The sequence below is a fragment of the Geotrypetes seraphini genome, chromosome 6 (genome assembly GCF_902459505.1).
Source record: "Geotrypetes seraphini chromosome 6, aGeoSer1.1, whole genome shotgun sequence".
Taxonomy (NCBI): domain Eukaryota; kingdom Metazoa; phylum Chordata; class Amphibia; order Gymnophiona; family Dermophiidae; genus Geotrypetes; species Geotrypetes seraphini.
Genome location: NC_047089.1, coordinates 9909517 through 9936178, shown reverse-complemented (window position 1 = coordinate 9936178; position 26662 = coordinate 9909517). Strand labels below are relative to the sequence as shown.

At 48.0% G+C, this 26662-nt stretch overlaps 1 protein-coding gene across 1 annotated transcript; it reads right to left on the bottom strand.

Moving 5' to 3' along the window:
* Positions 1 to 474: 474 nt before the first annotated feature.
* On the bottom strand, positions 475 to 26662 carry LOC117362639 (sialidase-3-like). The gene is made up of 3 exons (XM_033949351.1): positions 26406 to 26662; positions 10164 to 10381; positions 475 to 1686 (listed from the first exon to the last, which is right to left on the bottom strand). The coding sequence occupies exons 2-3, from the start codon at positions 10374 to 10376 to the stop codon at positions 721 to 723; spliced, it is 1179 nt and encodes a 392-aa protein (XP_033805242.1). The 5' UTR covers positions 10377 to 10381; positions 26406 to 26662; the 3' UTR covers positions 475 to 720.

Below are 26662 nucleotides of genomic sequence, written 5' to 3'. Positions count from 1 at the left end.
ATGATCTATTACTTAGGGATTGAATCAGCCTCATGTAAGCCACACAGAATCCTTAAAGATGGGTACTTCAGTGTGTAATGGAGGATGCAAGGTGTAGTAGTGCTTAGCTTTATGAGGAGGCAAGGGAAGGAGACTAGGTATCTAGTTTCTGGTGTACTTGTAAGAACTCATTACTCCTGTGATATGTGCACGATGGTCTTAATGGTTGCCAAAAGGGAGAGGGATGAGGAAGTGTTGTATGTAGGACTTCAGAGGAAAATTTTGAACATTACTAACAGAAAATTCCTCACGATATCCCAATAAGCCTTTTAATGTACTGTTAAGAATACATTTCATTGTAATACATAGAGAATTTATAATGGGTTAAGGGAGGGCATGGGATTGTGTCCTCATGTGCCTCTCCCTGCAGCCTATTTGGATGCATATGTTAGGATGACCACAGTGTGGTCTGAACAAAGCAAAAGTACAAGCTACTCGGCATGAGAATGTAACATTTTATTTGTATCTGTATTACACAAATTTAAAATAGTTTAAATGAAATATTAAAGATGGAGATCTCATTGAAGTCTATAGAGCAAGTGATGTTGGCAAAAGGGTGGATAACGATGGGCATGGAAGAGAAAGTAAAGTGACTTTCCCAGAATCATATACCGGTACTTTTCCACTCGCAGAAATATAGACGCTCAAAATATTTCTTATGGTGCAGTTTTTAAAAATAAATCATTTCCTGAATTTTGCAAAAATGCCTTTCTTCTTTTTTGTATTTTCCAGAACATCCTTTAGTGTAAAAAAGCAGAAAGCAATCTCTTCGTACTCCATCTGAGTGCCACACTCAAACACAATGGCAAATATGTCTGCTTCTTTGCAGTGAACCAGGTCAGAGTAACCACTGGGGCCTTGGTAAATGATATGAGGCCTGGACCAGCCCTTAGACCGCTCAGGAGACATGTTACACCAGACCCCTAAATCTTGTTGATTTTTTGTGGTGGGGTGAGAATATAAAAGCCCACATTTGGGTTCTTGATGTGATTTTTCTTTGCCAAAGAAACTGATCACACTCCCGTGGCATCCAGTGTTGGTTTCCTTCAGCTTCTTACTTCTCTGTACATGATGAAATTCTGCCCCAACCACTTGGCACAGGGCTTCCACCCGGCTTTTGCCTGTGGTCCGTGCATTGCAGTATATTATGTTCTCACCACTCTTGCTGACAATTTCTGCCAGTTGGCACTCTGAGGTCTCAAACTTCTGGATGCCCTTGGATACGTGCCAAGTCTTCCCCCTATCTTCACTGTAAACATAAAAAGATGTTGATTGGATATAACACGGGAAAATACATAGGCACATTAACTTTGCTACTTGGGCATAAGCAGGAAGAATAAGTTTGCCAGACTGTATCTGGATGCCATGCCCAGGCCCTACAGCAAAGGTAGCCAACTTAGGAAAAGCTTTGGTAATCATATTTGTCAAGTCAATAGGGAGGCTCCAGGTTATTCCATAGTCTTTACTGTACACATAGTACAGCTGAGTAGAGTTGCCCCTACATTTCTGTTGGCTCTCAGAAATCCTGTTTGGTATGCAGGTAAAAAACAGAAATAGCATTTGGCTGCTCTCCTCGTATACTGGGCAAGGAGTCTTGGTGCGACAGTCCTTCATGGCTACGTGATGTAAGGGTTGCATGCCTTCCCACTGAGAAATACAAAAAAGCACAATTTCAATTATAGTAAACAAAGTATGCATTTCCTAAACTGAGATTGATAAAACACTGGTGGTTGACCTGATCCAGTTTATTAAATATGTTGGCATTCTTTGTGACTTTCTCTTCCTCCCTGTTCAAGGAAGGTCCCGTGTCTAGCTCAATACTAGATTCTATAAAACACAAGACTGATCAGCAATTTGGTGACAGCGGTGCATGTTTTGATTTGGCAGACTAGACTAGTTAGTTAGATTTTTAGTTTTGGATCCAAGTGAAGGCAGCCGTACAGCGAAAGATTAGAGAAACTGGGCCTCTTATCCCTCGATTGAGAGGGGACATTATCGAAACATTCAAGGTACTGAAGGGAATAGACTTAGTAGATAAGGACAGATTGTTCACCCTCTCTCCAAGGTAAGGAGAACGAGAGGCACTCTCTAAAGTTAAAAAGGAATAGATTCTGTACAAACGTAAGGAAGTTCTTCTTCACCCAGAGAATGCTAGAAAACTGGAACGCTCTTCTGGAGTCTGTCATAGGGGAAAACACCCTCCAGGGATTCAAGACAAAGTTAGACAAGTTCCTGCTGAACCAGAACGTGCGCAGGTAGGGCTAGTCTCAGTTAGGGCGCTGGTCTTTGACCAGAGGGCCGCTGCGTGAGCAGACTGCTGAACACGATGGACCACTGGTCTGACCCAGCAGCGGCAATTCTTATGTTCTTATTACCACTAACACTTATGAAACTGAGCCTTTCAGGATTGTTTGAAGAACATCCTGCTCTCCCAGCCAAAACTGCATTAATAATGGGAGTGTAGGTGGGCAGTGTGAAAGGCAGGAAGCCCTCCTCTCCTTTTCACTAGCTGGATTCTGACTGTAGTTCTCTACTGATAAGTAGGATGAATTGGTCACATATGAGTGGTGACATGGTCAGATGACACCAACAGGAAATAGGTCTCTCAGGTGCCATGCAGATCCTACTTCACAAGTTCCCTCAAGTTTACTTTGTAGTATCACACTGATGTGATTTGAGCCTTACTATTATTTTTCAAGCATTTTTGCTTCTGAGATGATTTTTGTCTGTCAAAGACAGAGAGCTCTCCACTGGTAGGACTTTGCTGGGAAATTGCTTGCAAACTTGGGTGTAGAAAGTCTCTATTCTTTAGCACTCTCCAGACCAGTAGAGGTTAACTTTACGATTGGGTATATATCTAATCATGACCAGCAGGTGGAGACTGAAAACAAAACTTTGGGACAGTATATCCTAGCCCCTCCTCTCTATTTCCCTCAGTCTTCTTTCAGTCTCCAGCAGGTGTTGAGTGATCTGTACCCATCTCCCTTGGTAGGGCTGTTGGAATTTGTTTAGAGGTTTATTGTCCCTGTTTTTAGCCGGACGGAGCTTGGACGGACTCTGTTTGGGGGTTCGTCCGACCTCGGGGGTGTCAAACCCGGCGGGTCACGAGCGGGGTCCCTCCCCCCACTTCCTCCACCTCCCCATATTTTTTTAGAGGAGCCTCAGCAGTAAGCCTTGCCCCCTAAATCAAGCAAGGCATATTGCTTCGAGAGCCTGTGGAGTCTGTTCTGTAAAAAAAAAAAAAAAATCCTGAGGTAGTGCTGGTCTGGAGGGTTGTATCCCTTTAAGAAAACTGTATTTTACTGTATTTTTTCAACTAACCGGCACTTTTTTACAGCTAGGTCGCGTATGGAGCAATGAGCACTTCTAAAGGGAAAAAGTGCTCATTGTGCTCCAGACGCGAGGCACTCGCGGCCGGCCTGTGCAAGCGGTGTTCAGGCCGGTGCGGTGGAGGAGCTCCGTCGGCAGCGGCTGCAGGCGCCCAGAGCTCCCCGCCGATGGTGCCTCGCGAGTCGGCAGGGAACGGTGGAGAAGCCCGGTCTTCTCCGTCCGCCCACGGAGGGATTCCCCGAGCCGCCGACGGTCGGGTTTTAGAGGATTCCCTCTCAGCTGATATTTTGACAGCTGATGCCGGCTTGCCTGTTTTAGCGGCTGAGACTATTCAGGTCTCTCAGCCGCTGCAGGCTATGGAGGGAGCTGTTTTGGCGGGAAAGACGCCATCTTCTCTGTCTGGCCCCTCCATTTTGTCTTCCACCTCAGGTGACCTTCCCCCTGTTTTGGCTAAGCAGGGGCAGGTTTCTGCTGGGTCCCCTGCTGTGGCAGGGAGTCCCTTGGGACCCTCGGGGGGTTTTTCCCCTGATTTTTTCTTTTCATTATGCAAAGCCTATTTTCAGGCGGCTGGGGGTCCCGGTTGCGCCCAGGGGGTCTCGGGTGGTGGGGTTTCCTCCGCGCTCCCTGCGGCTTTGCCTCTCTCGTCTGACGTGACGTCCCCTCCGCCGCCTCTCTTGTCCAAGCGTCCGCGGGTGTCGTGGGACGAGGATTTGTGGTCGGAGGAACGTGTCGGTCTGGAGGAGGACCTGGACCCTTCTGAGGAATTCCAGGACCCTCTGGAGGGGACGGAAGCTGGCGGCGGGTTGTCGGGTTTCCCGTTCTCCAGTGACGAGGCGTCCGTGGTGCGCCTTTTTCAGAGAGATGAGCTGCCTGACCTTATTCAACAGGTTTCTTCGGCTTTGCGTTTTGAGGACGCGCCGCCGGAGACTCCGCGTGTGGGGGACCCTCTGTTACGAGGGATCCGTTCCGTTTCCCGCTCTTTTCCTATGCATCAGGATATTCGGGATATTATTCTTGAGCAGTGGAAAACGCCGGAGACGCCGTTTCGGCTGGCGCGCAGCATGGCTCGCCTGTATCCCATTCCTGAAGGGGATCGGGCTACGTTAGCTTCGCCAGTCGTGGATGCGGTGGTCTCGGCTATTTCCAAGCGGCATACCGTGCCTGTTGAGGGCGGTTCTGCCTTGCGGGACTCTGAGGAGCGCAAATTGGAGACCATCCTTAAGCAAAATTTTCAAGTCTCTGCCTTTGGGGTCCAGGCGGCTATTTGTGGGGGACTGGTCGCTCGCGCCGTCTTTCGGTGGGCGGAGCGGGTCTTGGATCGAGAGTCTGACGACTGGTCTCTGGTGGATCAGGAGGTAGCGAAGATTGAGATGGCTGCCTCATTCCTCTCGGATGCTCTGTATGACTTGGTGCGGATCTCGGCTAAGTCCATGGCTTTTGGCGTGGCCGCAAGGCGTGTGTTGTGGCTGCGCGCTTGGGCGGCGGATGCTGCGTCCAAAGCTAAGCTTACTAAATTTCCCTTTCGGGGGTCGTTTTTATTTGGAGAGGACTTGGATAAGTTGATTCAGACTCTGTCGGACTCGAAAGTTCCCCGTTTGCCGGAGGACCGTGCCCGCCCGGCGTCTCGGGGTGGTGCGGCCCGGGGGCGTTTGCGGGAATTTCGCAAGTATCGCCCTGGGCGTGGGGCTGCTTCTTTCCAGTCTCCGGGGTTTTCCCGGGGTCGGTTCTTCCAGCGCATGCAGCCCTTTCGGGGGGCCCGTCGGGGGGCAGGGAATCCCTCCGCCGGTTCCCCCGCTTCCCGTCCTGCACAATGACGCCTTGCCGGCGCCCCCCTTGGTTCCGGTGGGGGCCCGGCTGCGCGACTTTTTTCCCAAATGGGCCGAGATCACGTCCGATCAGTGGGTCCTGGAGGTGGTGCGGGACGGTTATGCCCTGGAGTTCGCCCGCTCTCTGCCGGATTTTTTCCTCGCTTCTCCGTGTCAGACTCCTGGAAAGACGCTGGCGTTTCGCCAGACCCTTCAGCGCTTGCTAGATCTCAGGGCAGTAGTTCCAGTCCCCCCCCCGGAGTGGGGCACGGGCAGGTACTCCATTTACTTTGTGGTGCCCAAGAAGGAGGGGACTTTTCGGCCCATCCTCGATTTGAAAGGGGTCAACAGGGCTCTCAAGGTTCCCTCTTTCCGTATGGAAACGCTGCGGTCGGTCATTCTGGCGGTTCAGCCGGGGGAGTTTCTCACTTCTCTCGATCTGACGGAGGCCTACTTGCATGTTCCTATTCGGACCTCTCATCAGCGTTTCCTGCGCTTTGCGATCTTGGGTCGGCACTATCAGTTCTGTGCGCTTCCCTTTGGGCTGGCCACGGCTCCCCGGACGTTCACCAAGGTGATGGTGGTCGTCGCGGCAGCCTTGCGGTCGGAGGGCATCCTGGTACACCCCTACCTGGACGACTGGTTAATTCGGGCCAAGTCGTTGCAGGAAAGCTCCCGGGTTACGGCTCGGGTGGTGGAGTTTCTCCGGTCGCTGGGCTGGGTGGTCAACCTTTCCAAGAGTCGGTTGGTTCCGGCTCAGCGTCTGGAGTACCTCGGGGTGCTGTTCGACACCTCCTTGGGGAAGGTCTTCCTCCCAGAGGCCCGGGTGAGCAAATTGCAGTCTCAGATTCGCCTGCTTTTGGCGTCCCGGTGTCCTCGGGCGCGAGATTTCCTCCAGGTCCTGGGGTCGATGGCGGCGTCCCTGGACGTGGTGAGGTGGGCGCGGGCCCACATGCGTCCTCTCCAGTATGCTCTGCTCCGGAGGTGGTCTCCCCAGAGGCACGGGATGGATGTTCCGGTTCCCCTGCGAGGCTTGGCGCGCTGCAGTCTGCGTTGGTGGCTCCGGACCCCTCACCTAGTTCAGGGGGTGGGTCTGGATCTTCCGCAGTGGACGGTGCTCCTTACGGATGCGAGTCTCCTGGGTTGGGGGGCCCAGTGTCTGGGTCACTCAGCTCAGGGAACCTGGTCCACGGAGGAGGCCTCCTGGTCGATCAACGTGTTGGAGACCAGGGCGGTCCGGCTGGCGCTGTTGGCTTTCCACTCCCTTTTGTTGGGCAAGTCGGAGTCCTGTCGGACAATGCCACGGCGGTGGCTTATGTCAATCGTCAGGGGGGCACCAAGAGCACTCTGGTGGCGCAGGAGGCGGCTCGGCTCATGGTTTGGGCGGAGTCGCATCTTCTGGACCTCTCGGCCTCTCACATTGCCGGGGTAGAAAACGTTCAGGCGGACTTCCTCAGTCGTCACTTCTTGGATCCGGGAGAGTGGTGTCTCGGCGCCGAGGCGTTTCAGTTGCTAGTGCGTGCTTGGGGGCAGCCCCTGATGGATCTGATGGCTACAAGTGGCAACGCCAAAGTACCCCGCTTCTTCAGTCGTCGCAGGGACGGTCTGGCCGAGGGTCTGGATGCTCTGGTCCAACCGTGGCCAACGGAGGGGCTGTTGTATGTGTTCCCTCCTTGGCCATTAGTAGGCAGAGTACTGCTTCGCATTGTTCGCCATCCGGGGCTGGTGGTCTTGGTGGCTCCGGATTGGCCTCGTCGTCCGTGGTATGCGGATCTGGTGAGGCATCTGGTGGCGGATCCTCTTCCTCTGCCTCTCGAGTGCGATCTTCTGACGCAGGGTCCCATTCCCATGTTCGACCCGTCTCCCTTTTGTCTTACGGCTTGGCTCTTGAAAGGGGCCGCCTGAGTAAGAAGGGATATTCCGACAAGGTGATCTCTACACTTTTGGGGTCCCGGAGGCTTTCTACCTCTCGGGCTTATGTACGGGTTTGGCGTCTTTTTGAGGAATGGTGCCGAGCGCGGGGAGTAGTCTCCTTTCGCGCTTCTCTGCCTAACATTCTAGAGTTTTTGCAGGATGGCCTGGATAGGGGCCTGGCCTGGTCTTCTCTTCGGGTTCATCTGGCGGCCCTGTCGGCTTTTCGGGGGCTGGTGACAGGTCAGCGTTTGTCAGCCATTCCTGATGTGATTCGCTTTCTTAGGGCGGCCAAGTTGATCAGGCCTCCCATAAGGCCCTCGATTCCCTCTTGGGATCTCAATCTGGTTCTCTCTGTTCTAGTGCGCCCTCCTTTCGAGCCGTTGGATGGCTGTTCGTTGAAGGACCTTACGCTGAAGTCGGTCTTTTTGGTGGCCATTACTTCCGCTAGACGGGTGTCTGAGCTACAGGCTTTCTCTTGTAGGGCTCCCTTCCTGGAGTTTTCGAAGGAGCGGGTTGTTTTGCGGCCTGTTCCTTCCTTTCTGCCGAAGGTAGTTTCTCCTTTTCATGTCAATCAATCGGTGGTCCTCCCGGTCTTGGGTAGTCGGGAGGGTTCTTCTGAGCAACGACAGCTGCGCAAGTTGGATGTCGGTCGGGTCCTCCATGCTTATGTGCAGCGGACCCGGGATTTTCGGAGCTCCGATCATCTCTTTGTGCTTCTGGCGGGTCCTCGTCGGGGGGCTGGCGCTTCTAAGGCTACTATTGCGCGTTGGATCAAGGAGATGATTGCTTCCGCTTATCTTCTGAGTCAGAAGCAGGTTCCGGAGTTTCTCAAGGCTCATTCCACTAGGGGTCAGGCGGCTTCTTGGGCTGAGTCGTCGCTCGTGCCTCCGGTGGATATTTGTAAGGCTGCGGTTTGGTCCTCCTTGCATTCATTTGTTCGACATTATCGGGTAGATGTTCAGGCGCGTCGGGACGCGGTGTTCGGTGAGCGTGTTCTGGTATCGGCCCTTCGGGGGTCCCGCCCGTGAGAGGGACTGCTTTGGTACGTCCCAATCGTAAAGTTAACCTCTACTGGTCTGGAGAGTGCTAAAGAAGGAGAAATTAGGTTCTTACCTGCTAATTTACTTTCTTTTAGCTTCTCCAGACCAGTAGAGGTCCCCACCCTGTCTGTTGTTGTTGTTGTTGGGGCTGTTGCGCGGGCAGTTTTTGGTTTTTGCTGCGGGTTCTAGTATTTTTCTAGGGCCGGGGAGAATTGAAGAACAGCGGCTGTGGCTCGGCTGGCTTAGCTGGCGAGCTGTGGGGACCTTCTTCCTTCGGGAATTTCTCCTCTGCATTTTCCAACAGCATTTTTGGGTATGTTATTTGTTACTCCTTTCGGAGTATTGTTTTTTCTCTCTGTTGTTTTCCAGTTCTTGGTTCTGCTTGGCTATTCGGCAGACTGAGGGAAATAGAGAGGAGGGGCTAGGATATACTGTCCCAAAGTTTTGTTTTCAGTCTCCACCTGCTGGTCATGATTAGATATATACCCAATCGTAAAGTTAACCTCTACTGGTCTGGAGAAGCTAAAAGAAAGTAAATTAGCAGGTAAGAACCTAATTTCTCCTTACTGTTCATAGGCTAGCGTTTAAAGGAGCTATTTTAAAATTGCTATAGTATTGGTATAAAGCACAGCTAATAGGCAAAGGAAGTCTCAGTTTAGACTTTAATTTCATCTCATCCACCCCAACTCATGCCCACTCCTGGCCTAATCTCTGATTTATAGCCCTTGAACCAGTTAGAAGGCTACAAAAGCAATTAGGGCATCTCTATTAGCAATTAATTAGCTGTTTGAAATACAGCCTCCTAAATCCTTAGAGGGGAACCTACCAATAATATTTACAAATTAATAATACAAACTAAATATTACCAAAGCCTAACCTATAACTAGCAGTCTTAGGGGACCTTTGTGTGCATATTCCCACTCCCTAAGCAACTTAAACAAGAAATCACCAATATTATGATGCAGGCAGCAGTCCAGGTGCAAGATGAGAGCTATCCAGTCTTTTGGACTATGTCACCTGTTTGATTATCTTCCAGTTGGTGAGAGGTTGTATGTGTGTACTTGGTGCAAAGAGCTCCTAGCACTCAGGGAACGGTCTGATCTCTTGAGGCTATAGAATAGAAGACATGGAGGAGCTGAGGGAGACAGAGGTACAGAGAGGAGACCTACAGGGATATTGTAGAGAAGTCCCACCTTCAGTCTGGCAGCCCCTGTGCCGTCTTGGAGGAGGGAAGTCTTAAAGTAAAGCATCACCCCAGTGAAGTAGGAAGTAATCCTATAGCCAGGACCTGCCCACCAGGTGATGCAATATCCTCTTGCATTGAGGATGTATCTCCAAGGGCTTCTGCCAGGAGGGAAGGGTTAGGATGGCCATTGTAGTAGGAAATTCAATCATTAGGCATTGTAGACAGCTGACTGTCATGTGGACATAAGGATCACGTTTCACCTAGATAAGATTTTAGACAGTGCTGAGGTGGAGCCTGCTGTCTTGATACGTATGGGTACTAATGACATAGGAAAATGTGGTAGGGAGGTTCTGGAAGCCAAATATAGGCTCTTAGGCAGATAGCTAAAATCCAGAACCTCAAGGATAACATTTTCAGAAGTGCACGTGTAGGACCCATGAGATAGGCAGAGCTCCAGAGTTTCAATGCACGGATGAGACAATGTTGCAGGGAGAAGGATTTTAGATTTGTTAGGAACTGGGTGACATTCTGGGAAATGGAGAGCCTATTCCAAAAAGAGTTATGGTTTGTAGCCCTTGACCAATGATGGCTGTGGAGAGATATAAAACAAAAGAATACAGACGTGTGAGGCTGTTGGCCCAACAGAGGCAGGTCCTTCCTGAGGTGAAAGTCCTAGTGGAGCACAAAAGAATTGCTGGCCCTCTAAAAGCCAAAACCTTAACTTAAAGAATTCAGAATGATGTCGCCTGAACATCAAGTGACAATGATGATGGTTCAGCTCCATCCCCCGCCCATTATAACACATTTTGTATACCCCAATCGGATAACTCTTTCTTTAGTTAACGCTACCTCAACATAACCATTTTTGTAGAGGCCCCGCTTCATCACCAAGTCGGTTGCGTCCTTATCTTTCACTATCCTGTGCCTTTCGGCAAAGACTAGAAAGATCTTTTCACTTTCAATGTAGACCAGTGCGGGGATCCTGTATGTGATTCCATCAAACTCCGCCCTGTAAATTTTGGTCCTCTCAGGCATCGCAGAGGTGGCCATGCTGGACATCATTATCACTTGAAAGCAAGAACATAACATGTTAGAATGTACACAAGCTTTTGCTGTAAGTATAAATACATTTTATAGAGCTTGATTAGCAGATGCTATTAATCTGTGGCCCCACAACAATTGTAAACTAGCGTCCTAGATGGGTTATTGAGTTTCACAGAATATCACCATCGCTCAGGAGTCTCTAGTAGATTGGGATGGCATGCTCTCCCAGTGACCTGGCTTAGGATGGTGCAAAGACGTGGCCGAGTGTAGTGTGAGAGCATGAAAAGATAACAATACCCAGTGCCACGCTGTGGTGGACAACAAAACCTAAGCAGTTGCGTGACGGCATTGAAACATAAACCAGATACCATGTTGCTGTTCTACAGTCTTAGAACTTGAGTATGTGGAGAGGCTAAATAAGGCCATGTGTTTATACTCTCAGAAAAATAAGAGTAACAGGAAGTAAGGTAATCACAGGTGAGGCATTGGATTTTGTATGTCAGTCTTCCTGTGACTGCTGTTACTTTGTGTTTCCTGCCTACCATGAGATCCAATACCCCTCTTTTACAAAACCGCAAAAGCGGTTTATAGAGCAGGCCGACATGCTGAATGCTCATAGGAAACCCCTCCCCCCTTTTACAAAAGCATAGCACGGTTTGTAGCGCCGGCTGTGGCAGTAACAGCTCCAGCGCTCATAGAATTCCTGTGAGCGTAGGAGCTGTTACCACCGCGGTGGTAACAGCTCCTACGCTCACAGGAATTCTATGAGCGTTGGAGCTGTTACTGCCACAGCCGGCGCTACAAAAAAAAGGGGGGGAGGGGGGGATCTGTGAACATTAGGAGCAGCGCAGAGCGTTCAGTGCGCCAGCCGGCGCTAAAAAACCACTTTCATGGTTTTGTAAAAGGGGGGGGGGGGGGGTTAGCTACCTTGTATCTTTCAAGAAAACTTTGCCCATAGTGACATTGGAAAGGGGAAAAGAAAGTCGCCACAGTCACTTCCTCTCCTTTAAGAAGCTTAGTCCGATCTTCTGATTACACAAAGAGTTCTCTGCCAGTTATTTAAAGAAAGGCAGGATTCTTAAATCTATGAGCACAATAGAGCAGGGGTGTCAAAGTCCCTCCTTGAGGGCCGCAATCCAGTCGGGTTTTCAGGATTTCCCCAATGAATATGCATGAGATCAATGCTTTCAAGGAGGGACTTTGAGATCCCTGCAATAGAGGTCTAGCCAGGATTAGCCCTGCCTACCTAGACAATCAGGATCCAGTTCGTAACCCCTGCAATCCATGTCTGAGATTTTAATTAAGCGACGAGAGTTCTTTATTTTCTCTTCTTTATTAATTTCCAGGTACTTTAGTTAGATTGTGAGCCTTCGGGACAGTAAGGGAATTTTTTAAGTACCTTTTTACTTCTCATTTATAATCTTAATGTATATTTTTTTCAAACCGCTTAGAACCTAACGGATGTAGCGGTATATAAGAAATAAATTACATTACATTAATACGTTTCTTTGGAGTACTCTTTCTGTCCACAAGATTCTCTTTGGAAGCACCTTGAAAGTGTGTAGCCTTGGACAACGGAGATTCATGTTATTTTTATTGGCTTGAATTAAGGTTTTTCTCTTCAAGGCACACAGTGGAGAAAATGGCTTAACAAAAATGATAAACCAGAGCCCAAATACCCAATATTTGGAAAAGGAGTTTCGTTATAGCTGAACTTCCTTAAATCCAGATGCTAAAATTTAAAATTGACCCCTTTGTGCCAGGAGAAATAACCTAAACAAAGGAGAACGGGTGATGTGTCATCCCGATCCAGACTCTTTGCTGCTGTATTTATTCATTGTAATTCTCCAGAGTCCTGGGACATGCCAGGACTCTGGAGATAGCAAACATTCTCAGAAAGATTGGGGTCCCGACTTCTTTAACATTATGTTTTATGAAAAATACTTCTTTCATCTCCTGCTTCTGTTCTCTGTTAAATCTCTTAAACAGGGACAGATCCCAGCAGGGGCCTACTGGACCAAGGCCCAGGGGGGGGGGAAACACCCTTCTCATTATCAAAGCAAGCTTTGCGTAGCAGCGTACCTATACAATAGAGTGGGGGTTGTTTCTTCCAGGGACACGTGGTTGTGTTTTTCAGGAACGTGATACATCTACCAGTCTCTACGTCTCATGCTTTACAGAAACTAATCTAATCTAATCCTTTGGTTTGTATACCGCATCATCTCCACATTCGTAGAGCTTGGCACGGTTTACATTAGAAGAAATAGGAACTACAACAGAGGGTTAGAGATAGAAGTGTGAAGCAAATTTAGAGGACTTGGGATGCCAAGATGTAATGTAATTGTAATGTAATTTATTTCTTATATACCGCTACATCCGTTAGGTTCTAAGCGGTTTACAGAAAATATACATTAAGATTAGAAATAAGAAAGGTACTTGAAAAATTCCCTTACTGTCCCGAAGGCTCACAATCTAACTAAAGTACCTGGAGGGTAATAGAGAAGTGAAAAGTAGAGTTAGAGGAAAAATAAAAATAAAATAAACATTTTAACAAGACAGCATTGATCTAAATACTTTGGAAGGTAGAAGAGAGGAGAGAAAGGAATAGAAGCAGAAGGAATAGAAGCAGAAGTTGAACAGTAGAATTCTGGAGAAATTTAAATGATAGAAATAGAACAAAACAAAGACAAAAGGCAAAACAATAGATAAGATTAAAGATAAATCATAAGCTGGAAAGAAAAATATAATAAAACTTTGTCTTCAATCCACGGTTTCAGCGTCAGTGATGAAGTGGAGCAAGTAAGTTTAGGAGGAGCGATTGACGTTTCCAGAAAGGGCTTCTTCAGGGAAGAGACTTGGCAGACAGTCCCAGGATGCCTATGTCTCCTCCCCTGCGATGTTCTCCCATCCATGCATTCCCTCCCAGACACACTGCCCGTGCCCCAGCCGCTCCAAGGAGGCTGCCCCAGATGAGGCCCACGGTGAATGCAGGATTCTCTCCTCTGCGGGAAAGCCGCCCGGAGCCGACAGTCGATCTTCTTAGCGGATTGCATGGGGGGAAGAGTTCACACTCTTGGTAGGATCGGGTCTGTGTGCTCTCGGTGGTTGTGGCTGGTCTCGTTGCTGCTTAGGTGTAAAAGCAGTTGATCTCCACTGCTGCTGATATTTAAAAGCAGGCAGATTGATCTCTCCAATGGACTGCAGGGGGAGGAGTTCACACTCCTGGCAAGATATAAGAGTATCCTTGATTCCTAAGTTGGAGGGAGACTTACATATTTGAGAAAAGCCAGGTTTTCAGATGTTTGCAGAAAACTTGAAGAGAGCTCAAGTTCCGAAGAGGGGAGGTAAGGTTGTTCCAAAGCTCTGTGATTTTGAAGAGAAGGGAGGTCCCTAGCTTTCCAGTGTGGGAAATGCCTTTTAGCGAGGGGAAGGATAGTTTTAATTTGTGGGAGGATCTGGTGGTATTAGGGTTTGAGGAATTCCAAGAAAGAGGGATAAAAGGGGGGGGGGGAGGTTACCGTGTAGGATTTTGAAAGCTAAACAGGAGCATTTATAGTGGACCCTGGCGATAATCGGAAGCCAGTGGAGCTTGGCCAGGAGCAGGGAGACATGGTCAAATTTACTTTTAGCGAAGATGAGCTTGGCCGCGGCATTCTGAATCCGTTGGAGTCTGTGGAGGTTTTTCTTAGTTAGGCTTAAGTAGATAGAGTTGCAATAGTCCAATCTGGAGAGGATGATGGATTGGACAAGGAGGGTAAAATGTTTTTGATGGAAGCAGGATCTAACTTTCCTCAGCATGTGAAAGCTGAAAAAGCATTTTTTTACCAAGGATTGTTGGTGGTCATTGAAGGACAATGTGGAATCAATGATGATGCCCAAGACCTTGCTCGAGAACTCAAGCTGCAGAGAGGAGCCAGAGGGTAGTGGGATGGAGGTGGGTAGGTGATCTAGTTTTGGACCGAGCCAAAGAAGTCTTGTTTTGGACTCATTCAATTTCATTTGCACAATGTGGGCCCAGGATTGTAGGTTCATTAGACAGGTTGATGAGGTTCGAATCAGTCTCGAGGACGAGGATGTCGTCTGCATAAGTGTAAATTGTTTCAAGGGGGGATATGTCATTAGCAGCTCTTGTTATACACATTCTTGTATACATTTAAATCACCTGCACACTTGCATGTATATTTTGTCCTTGTGTGATGACATTAAAACTATATCAAGTTTTTATTGGTATTTGATGAATCGCTTATTCAATTTGCTAAGCGATGTACAATTTTCTAAAAAAAAAACATAGTTATAACATCCAATAAAATAACAAGAGACTTGCAGATTAAACTAACATGAGTCAGGGAGAAGAGAAGGGAAAAGTTACAATTCTTTCTTTGAGAGAATAAACACAAAGGGGAAAAACAAAAGGGAGGCAATCGCGGAAGGGAGCCCTACATGCTAGTTCGCCCAGGGGACCACAAATTTCTGCTCTGTTGTCCCTGCTCTTAAACAGTTTGATAGATTAAATTAAAATACAGCACCAGGGTGAGTTTAATATGTCAATTTAAAAAAGGCGATCCCCCTGGGCAAGTGAAAGATAGGTAGAAGAAAAGGGAGTTTATGGATGTGAAGAAATTAAAAGTCTGTGTTGTGATGCAGAGGTGGGGGGGAATCAAGGCACAGCACTAGACACACAGAAGAATCTATTACCCCAAGCAAGATCTGTCGTGTAGTCAGCACAGCGAGGTCGGAGGCAGAAAGCTGTCTGCAGCAGTGAAGGTAATTAGAACAGTCGTGATAATGAAAAACATTCTGGAATCGTATGGCACCTTCTACCATAGTAACTCAGCAACATGGCAGATAAAGGTCAGGTCAGGTCTGCTCTAGGCGAATGCTGGGCTCTTAGGAAGTGAAGCTTGACCTGCCTTTGGGTTGAGCCCTCCAGAAGCTACCAGGATCTGAAGCAGAGTGTTATGGTTATATTGGTTTTAGAGAACTCATTTTGGATCTTTTCCAGATAAGCCCCGCCAAAAAGTTAACCCCCGCCACCCAAAAAAGATTATAAAAAAAGAGGCGTGATCTGTATAAAGTAAAGTGTGGGGGGGGTTCCCCCCCATGCCCCCCCCCCCCCGTCGGAGCCCTTAAAAAAATGGCCGACAGTTTATCCTATTTTTTATAATGTTAAGTTTCATATCCTCTTTTTTATAATCTTTTTTGGGTGCTCCGTTGGGGGGGCGTGGGGGGGGAACCCCCCCCCTCACTTTACTTTATATACATCGCGCCGCATTGTGGGGGCGTTGTGCTGAGAGCTTCACTGGTTAAGGTTGCGTGCGCTGGCAAAAGGTGGCAGGGCTTAACTTTCGGCAGCTCTGTCCTCATCTGCACTAGCCTCAAACACTTTAAAATCATAAGCGTTCAAGGCTTGTGCGTTTAAGACAGAGCTTGCGGGAATGGGGCAGGGACAGTGGCAGTGACAAAACTCATGGGGACGGGATGGAGAAACATTTGTCCCTGTGTCATTCTCTAGTTAGGTTATTACAGCCCCTCCTGAAGGCACAGCAAAATGGTTTACAATTGATAAAACAGGTCAGAAAGGAATGCCTTATAATAAAATAGGGAAAAGATAACACACATCGGGGGGGGGGGAGGAGGGGGGTGTCATTTTCAAAAACATCAAGCAGACGGATGTTTTTCTCACAAACCCTTCCAATTCGTTATTTTCTAGACCAGTGTCTCTCAAACTGTGGGTTTTCCCGAAGAGATTCCGGAATTTTACTTGATTTAAAAAAATTCCCTTCATAAGCATACACTAGACTAGATGACATGTACGTCACGTACACAAGAGTCTGTCAATGTGGACACTTGGAATGCGCTACCAGAGGAAGTGATAAGGCAGAGTACGGTACAAGGGTTCAAACAGGGATTGGACGGATTCCTGAGGGATAGGGGGATCGTGGGATACTGAGAGAGGTTCTGGGATGTAACACAGGTATAGAAAGCTAACCAGGAAATAAGTATAGAAATCCAACCAGGTCGTGGATGTGCAAGACCGGAGGATTAGGACTTCGATGGGAAGATAGGACTTCAATGGGAAACCAAGGTGGCAAGGGGGCCCCTTCTGGTGACTCAGACAGGCCGTGACCTGTTCGGGCCGCCGCGGGAGCGGACTGCCGGGCAGGATGGACCTATGGTCTGACCCGGCGGAGGCACTGCTTATGTTCTTATGTTATGTAATGTTAGGAGCGATTGTGTGCGTAAGGATACAACCGCCCAGACAAGCATAATTCTTCGGACGTGATGGGTCTTGGAAAACTAATGGCAAGTCATTTTTGTGGATTTTCAACTCTGACAGAAATTAAATCGAAGAAAAGAGAGAACGCAGATGGTGGATGATGAAATGCGTGTTTGCTTGTCAGCTATCAAACCGCGTTTTGAATTAATTTGCACTCGAAAACAAGCACATCCATCGCATTGATTAGCAATTCTATCTACTTTTGTTTCACCGTTGTTACAATTACCCATAAATAGCTTGAAGAACTTGAAATAAATTATCTCCAAATGCAAATTTTTTGTTGGTTTTGCAATTTTATCATTTCAACTATAATGTGCTGTGAAAAGCATTTGCTCCGTTTAGTGTGCCAGAACTAAAAAGCTGGAGAGCCACTGTTCTAGATGGATCTCTTTGGTGTTTGCAGTGCATCTAAATCTCATCTCAGTTCTGGCCCCGGACAACCCCTGCGATACCTGCAGCCATCTGCCTGGGTATCCAATGGCATTATCTAGGAAAGTGCTGCCGAACATCCAGGTGTGGACCGTGCTGAATATTGAGCTCCACATTTTGTACACGTGATGCTTCATATGTAGACAGTAGCTTTCTTACATTACATTACATTAGGGATTTCTATTCCGCCTGTACCTTGCGGTTCTAGGCGGATTACAAAATAGAAGATATCTGGGCATTTCCAGTAGAATTACATTACAGGAGAAGAGTAAGTTACAGTAACAGTAAAGAATTATGTTACTTCAATATCACAGAAGACATTACATATCAATTGAATCAAGTTACATCGGGTGGAGAATAAAAGAATTACAATACATTCTAGATCACAGAAGGTGTTACTTGAACTGAATCGAGTTTCTTCAGGAGGAGAGTAGCATCATATAACTGTAGGCGAGGTGTATTTATAATGTTGATGAATGTATGATGTTGGTTACTTAGTGTTGATGAAATGGACTGTAGAGTGTTTAGATTGGGTTGGACAAAGAGATACTATATGTGGGTGTTCCCAAAGGAGTTGATTGAGAACTCATTAGATGGTGGTTAGAGTGATGGGAGATATTTTTTGAACAGTAGTGTTTTTATTTCTTTTCGGAACTCTTTTATGTCTGTTGTTTTGGTCAGTAGTTTTGAGATGTCAGAGTCAATTTTAGCTGCTTGTGTCCCCAGAAGGTTGTCGTAAAGTTTCTTACGTCGAGTACCGTTGAGAGGTGGGTAGGTGAAAAGGTTCTGTGTTCTCCTTCTTCTGGGTGAGAGGTAGTAGTGAAAACGGTTGTTTAGGTAACTGGGTGCCGTGCCGTGGGTTACTTTGAATAGGAGACAGTAGAATTTGAATTGTGTTCTTGCTTTTATTGGTAGCCAGTGAGATTCTAAGTATGCATTGGTAATGTGATCGTATTTGTTGAGTGAGTATATGAGTCTGAGGGCTGTGTTCTGGACGGTCTGTAGTTTTTTTATTGTGTTGATTGGGCAAGGTAGGTAAAGGCTGTTGCAGTAGTCTACGATACTTAGCACAAGGGATTGGACAATGATCCTGAATTGGTCTTTATTAAAGAATTTTCTAATTTTTCTTAGATTTCGCATTGTGAAGAATGCTTTTTGGATGATTTTTTTGATTTGCGTTTGCATTGTGCAGCATCTGTCTAATTGTATTCCCAGGATTTTGAGGGAGCTCTGAATTGGGTACTTGATTGAGTTTACTTCCAGTTCTGTAAGGGATGGTTTTTTGTCCTTTTCTAGTAGTAGGAATTTGGTTTTGTCTGTATTCAGCTTCAACTTATGATTTGTCATCCATTTTTCTACTGTTTCCAGTGTAGTTTTCAGGCTTCCTGTGGAGATTGGGTTATGGATGTCGAATGGAAGGAGGATGGTTATGTCATCCGCATAGCTTTTCTTTCACAACGGACCTCGCAGAAAACCCCCTAAAACAAAAAAGGGCAGGATTCACTAAAGTCCCAAAATCTATTAAGAACATAAGAAATGCCTGGATCAGACCTTGGGTCCATCTAGTCTGGCGATCCGCACACGCGGAGGCCCAGCCAGGCCTAACCTGGCGAATACCTTAGTTATTCGTATCCCTCAATGTGGTTTTCAATAAGATGTGCATCCAACTTGCCCTTAAAACCTTGAATGGTGGTTTCCCCCACAACCTCTTCCGGGAGAGCGTTCCAGGCGTTCACCACTCGCTGTGTGAAGCAGAACTTTCTGACATTTGTCCTGGCCCTTTCCCCCCTCAGCTTTAGTCCATGACCTCTTGTCCGAGTCACCTTTGACATTGTGAATAAAGTTGTTTCCTGTTCTATTTTGTCGAATCCTTTCAGTATTTTAAAAAGTCTCTATCAGATCCCCTCGCAGTCTCCTCTTCTCGAGAGTGAATAATCCTAGTTTTCTGAGGCGATCCTTGTAGCTCAAGTTCTCCATACCTTTTACAAGCTTCGTCGCTCACCTCTGCACCCTCTCCAGTAGTACTATATCCTTTATTAGGTAGGGGGACCAATGTTGGACACAGTATTCCAAGTGTGGTCTGACCATCGCTCTGTAAAGCGGCATTATGACATCCTCAGATCTACTCGTGATACCCTTCTTGATCATGCCCAACATCCTGTTTGCTTTTTTTGCCGTCGCTGCGCATTGAGCTGACGGCTTCAGGGTCCTAAGAACATAAGAACATAAGAAGCGCCATCTCCGGATCAGACCTTCGGTCCATCAAGTCCGGCGATCCGCACACGCGGAGGCCCCGCCAGGTATACACCTGGTTTATTTTATAGCCACCATATCTTTATATGCCTTTCTCAAGGAGATATGCATCTAGTTTGCTTTTGAAGCCTGGGACTGTCGATTCCGCAATAATCTCCCCTGGGAGAGTATTCCAGATGTCCACCACTCTCTGTGTGAAGCAGAACTTCCTGACATTAGTCCTGAACTTGTCCCCCCTTAGCTTCATTTCATGTCCTCTTGTCCGTGTCAAATTGGACAATGTAAATAATCTTCTCTGCTCTATTTTGTCGATTCCTTTCAGTATTTTGAAGGTCTCGATCATATCCCCCCGCAGTCTCCTTTTCTCAAGGGAGAACAATCCCAGTGTCTATCAATACCCCCAGGTCCTTTTCTTGTACGCTTTTTCCCAAAGTTACATCAAACAAGGTATACTGGTACTCCTTGTTTTTCCTGCCCAGGTGCATCACTTTACATTTTTCTACATTAAACTTCATTTGCCGCTTTTCTGCCCATTTCTCTAGTTGTCTCAAATCTCTCTGGAGTTCCTCGCTGTCCGTCTGTGACCTGATTGCCCTATTCATGTCCTATCCATTTCCGAGTCATTTTAGCCGATCGATTCAGTAAAGCTTGTCCATGCAAATGATCCAATTGTAACCACACCGCTATTAGCGCTGAAACATCGATCGACCAGCGTGCGCACTGTATCCTTGTTGGTTTTGAAGCTGATAACGCATGCGCTGGCTCTTTCGGACTTCACTGCGTAGAAATGGGGTGTGGTTTAATCTAGCCGGGGGAGGGATAGCTGGCCCTTAAAAGTTATATTTGATTTAGGATTTTGTGGGTTTTTTTTGTTATTTGGCATTAATATTTGAAATGTACAATGCGCAAGGAAAGCACGGGGTTAATCCGCGATTTTCTTGCCATGCGCATTAAAAAGCCGAGATTCACTCTCGCGCTCGCTATGCGCATTCCAAAAAAATAAAAATATATTTATAACGCTTATGTAGATGAAAGTTTACATATATTTAAAAGTTTAGATATATTTTGGATTTTTGTAGGGGAATACAGTGGTACCTCGGTTTACGAGTGCACCGGTTTGCGAGTGTTTTGCAAGACGAGCAAAACATTTGCAAAATCGGTGCCTCGGAAACCGAGCATGGCTCGATTTACGAGCACCCCCCCCCCCCGCAATCTGGCACCCCCTCCCTGCGATCCAGCACCCCCCCGCCACGATCCGACCCCCCAACACGATTGGGCACCCCCCAGCACGATCCGACCCCTCCGACACAATTGGGCACCCCCCCTCCGCCGCTTCTTACCCTCATCTGGGCACTCTTGAAAATCGGCCTTCTCCTCTGCTGGGCCTTGAGCATCTGAGCATGCTCCAGGCCTGCGAGTTCACGTTCTGAAAGTGAACTCGCAGGCCTTGAGCATGCTCAGATGCTCAAGGCCCAGCAGAGGAAGAAGCCGATTTTCAAGAGTGCCCAGATGAGGGTAAGAAGCGGCGGGGGGGGGGGGGGGTGCCCAATTGTGTCGGGGGGGATGTCGGATCATGTCGGGGGGGTGTCCAATCGTGTCAGGGGGGGGTCGGATCATGGCGGGGGGATGCCCAATCATGTCGGGGGGGTCGGATCGTGGCGGGGGGTGCCGGTTCGAGGCAGGGGGGGTGCCGGATCGCAGGGGGGGTGCCTGATCACGGGGGGGGGGCTTCGAGGGAAGCAATGCCGGTTCTCGGGGGGGGGGGGGAACGCATCAAAGCGAGTTTCCATTGTTTCCTATGGGGAAACTCGCTTTGATAAACGAGCATTTTGGATTACGAGCATGCTCCTGGAACGGATTATGCTCATAATCCAAGGTACCACTGTATATATATATTTTTAAAGGCGTTCTTAACATGCACGCATCAGTTGCTAGGCAGAAATAGCCGGCGAGGATGTAAACGACTGGTCCTCAGCAGTTGTAACTTTTTGGACAGGAAAGGCCAGTCGGTTTGGACCAAATGGTTTCATGAATCGACGCGTTAAGACATTTACATGCCTTTTTACTCATTTGCATGCGCAGATCGGATGGGGTGCGGATAGGGTCTGGAGGAAGGTTAATGAATCGAGCCGGAGTCGGAAAGTGAGCGCAAACCGAGCGGTACGCGATCGGTTTGCTTAGTGAATCTCGCCCAAAGATAGAGGCTTTGGTTGCTGTTAAAACAGAAGCCTTGACTTTCCAGCAACCAGACAACGGACTGATGTGGAAACAACAATCCAGAACAAGCCGACCAGATGATTCTTCTTCTGAAAAACAGGGAAGTGGGCTCCAAGCCAGCATCGTCTGGCTCGTAGGGAGTTTCCAGAGAACAGTTATGTACAATTTACATAGATGGCTAAGGAATGCTCAAAGAATTTCACCGTCAACTTTGCTTGGTTTTATGGATTTGCGGCGATGACGTTGGATTGCAGGCTCCCTGGGTCAGTGAAATATCTACCGAAATGAAATTTAAACCCTTTACCAACGAAATTGGCGTGTTGTAATAGTTTTTTGCCTTGAGAAACGGGTCCCATTGGCAGACACAGTACTTAGCTGATGAGCTGGCAGCTATACAGCAAGTAAAGCTACATTGCAATTACAAGACGCATAAGTTAACTACTCCCTGATTACTGAAGTTTAAAAAATTAATGATGAGTGGACACATTGTTGATATTTAATATCAAGAAAAGTGAAAGTGATTTTTGAAATACAAAAAGAGAAAAAGACCTAAAATAAAAATGTTTTTTTGTCACAATATAAAATTTGAAGGTTTTTGGATCGATGAAAGAAAACCCCCTCCACACTATAGCCTATGTGAGATTGTATGATCTTCTGGCGTGGATTTCTGAGATCCTTTTCCTTTGATTAAGCCTTCTAGTATTGATAAACCTCAGGTTGGACTTCTGCTCAAAATTTAGCACCAAACAGTTTTCCATAATGGGCGTCCTTCATCGAAGAGTGCATACTGCCGGGATTCGGGCCCATCGCGGGGGCGAGGATTTACACACCAATTGAAACCTGCTATAAATTTTGTGTGTAACTTAGATGTGGATCCCCGATATTCGGTAATATTGCGTGCATCTTTAGTGAACGCCCCTGAGCTGCCCATGCTCCTCCCACCGCCAATGCCACTTTTGAGTTGCTTGCTATAAGATGCATGTGGAAATCCAAATTGTTAATGCCAGTAAATGTTAGCAGCCGCAATGAATATGCATGAGAGAAATTAGCATGCACTGCTTCCTTTGTACACAGATCTCTATCCATATAGATGCAGCGTGGGTATCCGGAAAACCTGACTGGCTGGGTGAGTCTTGAGGGCTGGGCTGAGAACCCCTGCTTTATACTCGGAGAGCATTATTTATTTATTTAAAATAATTTATAAGCCGCCAAGCCACAAATCTAGGTGAGTAACAATGCGCTAAAAATAGGGTTGCCAGATTTTCCTTTCGGAAAATCCGGACCCCCCTAGCCACGCCCCCAGGCCTGCCTAATTACGCCCGCCCTTGCCTTAATCCCGCACCAAGTCTGTCCTAGCCCCGCCCTGCTGCCTGCTCTTGGGCAGGGAGGAAGTCCACACATGCTACGTGGTGATGTCACGTGCACGTGTGTGTGTGAGATCACCACGCGATGGCCGCGCATGCGCGGATTTCCTCCCTGCCCGATACAGCTTTTGAAAAGCTGATGCCAGGTTTTGAAAAGCCATCCGGAACCCTGGACATGTCCTCAAAAGGACCCCAATTAAAAACAAACACAAAACCACACTGCATAGAAAGTAGAAAACAGAGGAATTTAAACATTCTTAAAGCTGGAACCAAAAACACGTTCGTACAGCAAAGTCTTCAACTATTTTCTGAAATGCTCTTTCCTCTAGATCAGGGGTGTCAAAGTCCCTCCTCGAGGGCCGCAATCCAGTCTGGTTTTCAAGATTTCCCCAATTAATATGCATGAGATCTATTAGCATACAATGAAAGCAGTGCATGCAAATAGAGCTCATGCATATTCATTGGGGAAATCCTGAAAACCCGACTGGATTGCAGCCCTTAAGGAGGGACTTTGAAACCCCTGCTCTAGATTAATTTAGACCAGAAAATGCAGAGTATGAGAAATGCCTTATTTTTATCTGAAGGGAAATAAAGTGATGAACCCAGGGTCACTCAGAGAGTGCGTGACGGAGCCCAGATTAGAACTCACACAGGGAGATTGTGATATGCTCAGGGTCACTCAGAGAGTCAGTGACAAAGCCAAGATTAGAACTGGCAAAAGGAGATAAAGTGATATTTGCCCAGGGTCACTCAGAGTGCGTCACGGAGCCCAGATTAGAACTGGCACAGGGAGATCAAATGATATGCCCAGGGTCGTGCATTGTTAGAGACCAAGACAAAGGGAGATAAAGAGATTTGTTCAGGATCAGATTTAGGATTAAAACTGAGGCACTTAGGTGATAAAGTGGCTTGCCCAGAGGAGTTCGTATCCCAGATTTCTTCTCAATCATACTAAAAATGGTGAAACCAACTTTGCGTACTCTGTGGAGATATCTTAACATCCCATCTGGTTTACCGTACTTAAAAGTTGCCTGCGTCTCGGGTGATTTGGAAGAGATTTCTGGGGTGGGTATAAATGACATGATTTTGTACTGTTCTGAGTTGTTCTAGGGGATATCCCACCTCTGTTTGCTGTCTTTTGTATGCACCTGTTTTCCTTTGGTTCCGCCTGTTTTCTGTCAATTAAAAATTGTTTACAGTCTAAAAGTTGCCTGCATCTTCTGTGAACACGAGATAAGGACTTTTCTATCCTGGGGACCCCACAGCCAGAAAATATATTTCAGCTACATTTGCTTACACTGGTTTAGAGAGTTGCATGGGGACAGAAATCCCACCCATCCCCGCCCGTCCCTGCCAGGATCCTCTCCGTCCCCACCTGTCCCTGTCAGGATCCTCTCCATCCCCACCCATCCCCGGCAGGATCCTCTCCATCCCCACCCGTCCCCGTCAGGATCCTCTCTATCCCCACCCGTCCTCGCCAGGATCCTCTCCGTCCCCACCCGTCCCTGCCAGGATCCTCTCTATCCCCACCCGTCCTCACCAGGATCCTCTCCGTCCCCACCCGTCTCTGCCAGGATCATCTCCGTCCCCACCAGGATCCTCTCCGTCCCCACCCGTCCCCGCCAGGATCATCTCCGTCCCCACCAGGATCCTCTCCGTCCCCACCAGTCCCCGCCAGGATCATCTCTGTCTCCACCAGGATCCTCTCCGTCCCCACCCGTCCCCGCCAGGATCCTCTCCGATCCCACCCGTCCCCATCAGGATCCTCTCCGTTCCCACCTGTCCCCGTCAGGGTCCTCTCCGTCCCCACCCATCCCCGCCAGGATCCTCTCTGTCCCCACCCGACCCATAGGATCCTCTCCGTCCCCGCCAGGATCCTCTCTGTCCCCGTCAGGTTCCTCTCCGTCCCCACCCGTCCCTGCAAGGTTCCTCTCCGTCCCCACCCGTCCCCGCCAGGATCCTCTCTGTCCCCACCCGTCCCCGTCAGGATCCTCTTCGTCCCCACCCGTCCCCGCAAGGATCCTCTCCGTCCCCACCCGTCCCCGCAAGGATCCTCTCCATCCCCACCCGTCCCCGTCAGGATCCTCTCCGTCCCCACCCGTCCCCGCCAGGATCCTCTCCGTCCCCGCCCGTCCCCGCCAGGATCCTCTCCGTCCCCACCCATCCCCGTCAGGATCCTCTCCGTCCCCACCCGATCCCGTCAGGATCCTCTCCGTCCCCACCCGTCCCCGTCAGGATCCTCTTCGTCCCCACCCATCCCCGCAAGGAATTACCTCCATCCCCGCCCGTCCCCATAAAAAGCAGCAATTGCTTCTGACAGGATCATCAATTTCACAGTTTATTTTGTGTTTGCGCTGCTGTTTTCCTTGTGGAATCTCTTTGGTGGAATCCTTTTTTTGTTTTCTGTTCAGGTAATTAACTTATAAACCTCCTCTTTTACTAAGGCTGACCTGTCCATTATATTATATGGACCAACCCTGCTTCCAAAGCCTTCCATCCCCGTGGGAGTCCCGTTGGCTAGAGGGGGGTCCCTGTGGGAGTCCCATGGATTAGGGGGGGATTCCCGCAATCCCTGTTCCCGTGCAGACCTCTCCACTGGATTTCCAGTGCACAAACATTTCCTTCCTGTCGATTGACTGTGGAAAAAGAGCTCTTCCTCCTCCTCGAATAATAGACAAAATAATGTAATAGGAGCAAGGAACACTTAGGAGAAGAACCATTCCTTATATTACGCTGAAATTCCCACTCTGTTCCAGGTCCCTACCCTTTTCTTTCCTGGCTAGGAAACTCTTAAGAACAAAAAAAGGGATATAATACAGTGACATTTTCACTACCTAGTAGGCTAAAGTGAATTATCCCAGGACAAGCAGGCATGATATTCTCACATGTGGGTGACATCATCTACGGAGCCCCGATGCGTTCCGCATCGGGGCTCCGTAGATGACGTCACCCACATGTGAGAATATATGCCTGCTGTCCCTGGATAACACCTGTTACGGTAAGTAACTGTGCTTTTTTGGAGGGTGGTGTGAAAAGTCTGGTAAAAACGCAAATTAAAACAAGCGCGGTCCCAGTTTTTTCCTAAGCTTTTTTCCCCCTATGATACCATGAAACGGGAAACGCGCTGGACCAAGGGCTCCTTTTACTAAGCTGCACTAGCGGCTTTAGTGCACGCCTAGCACGTGCTGCATTGCGCACACTAGACGCAATGGCGTTAGTTTCTGTCACGTAGCACGGGGTTAGCGCAGCTCAGTAAAAGGAGACTATGGTGTTTAACTTGGTTTTTTACCAAACTTTTCAAACCACCGTCCAACACTTTCAAAACAGAACAACAACAAAAAAATCTAACCAAATAAGTTAAAGACCCACCGGAAGGAAGATCCTTTTAAGAACATAAGAAGTTGCCTCCGCTGGGTCAGACCGAAAGGTCCATCGTGCCCAGCAGTCCGCTCCCGTGGCGGCCCATCAGTGAAAAAACACAGGTCTTAGTTTTCATCGTGGACTTACCTGCCGGACTGTTGTTTTATTCAAATTTCTGCATCTTCTGGGTCCAGCAAAAAGCAGAGAGAGCGGGAGGCAAGGCACTGGAGGAGGAATTCTTCTCGGTTTCCCATTTAAGGGATCCGGCCAAGCCTCGTTTCCTTCGTGCAGCATCAGATGTTCAGCTCAGCCTTGCTCTGCCTGGTACTCCTTTCCCCTCCCCACGCCTGACCCTGCTGTTTGGTTTGAATAACGTTAGCAAGCCATAGGGCCGTCTGCAAGTT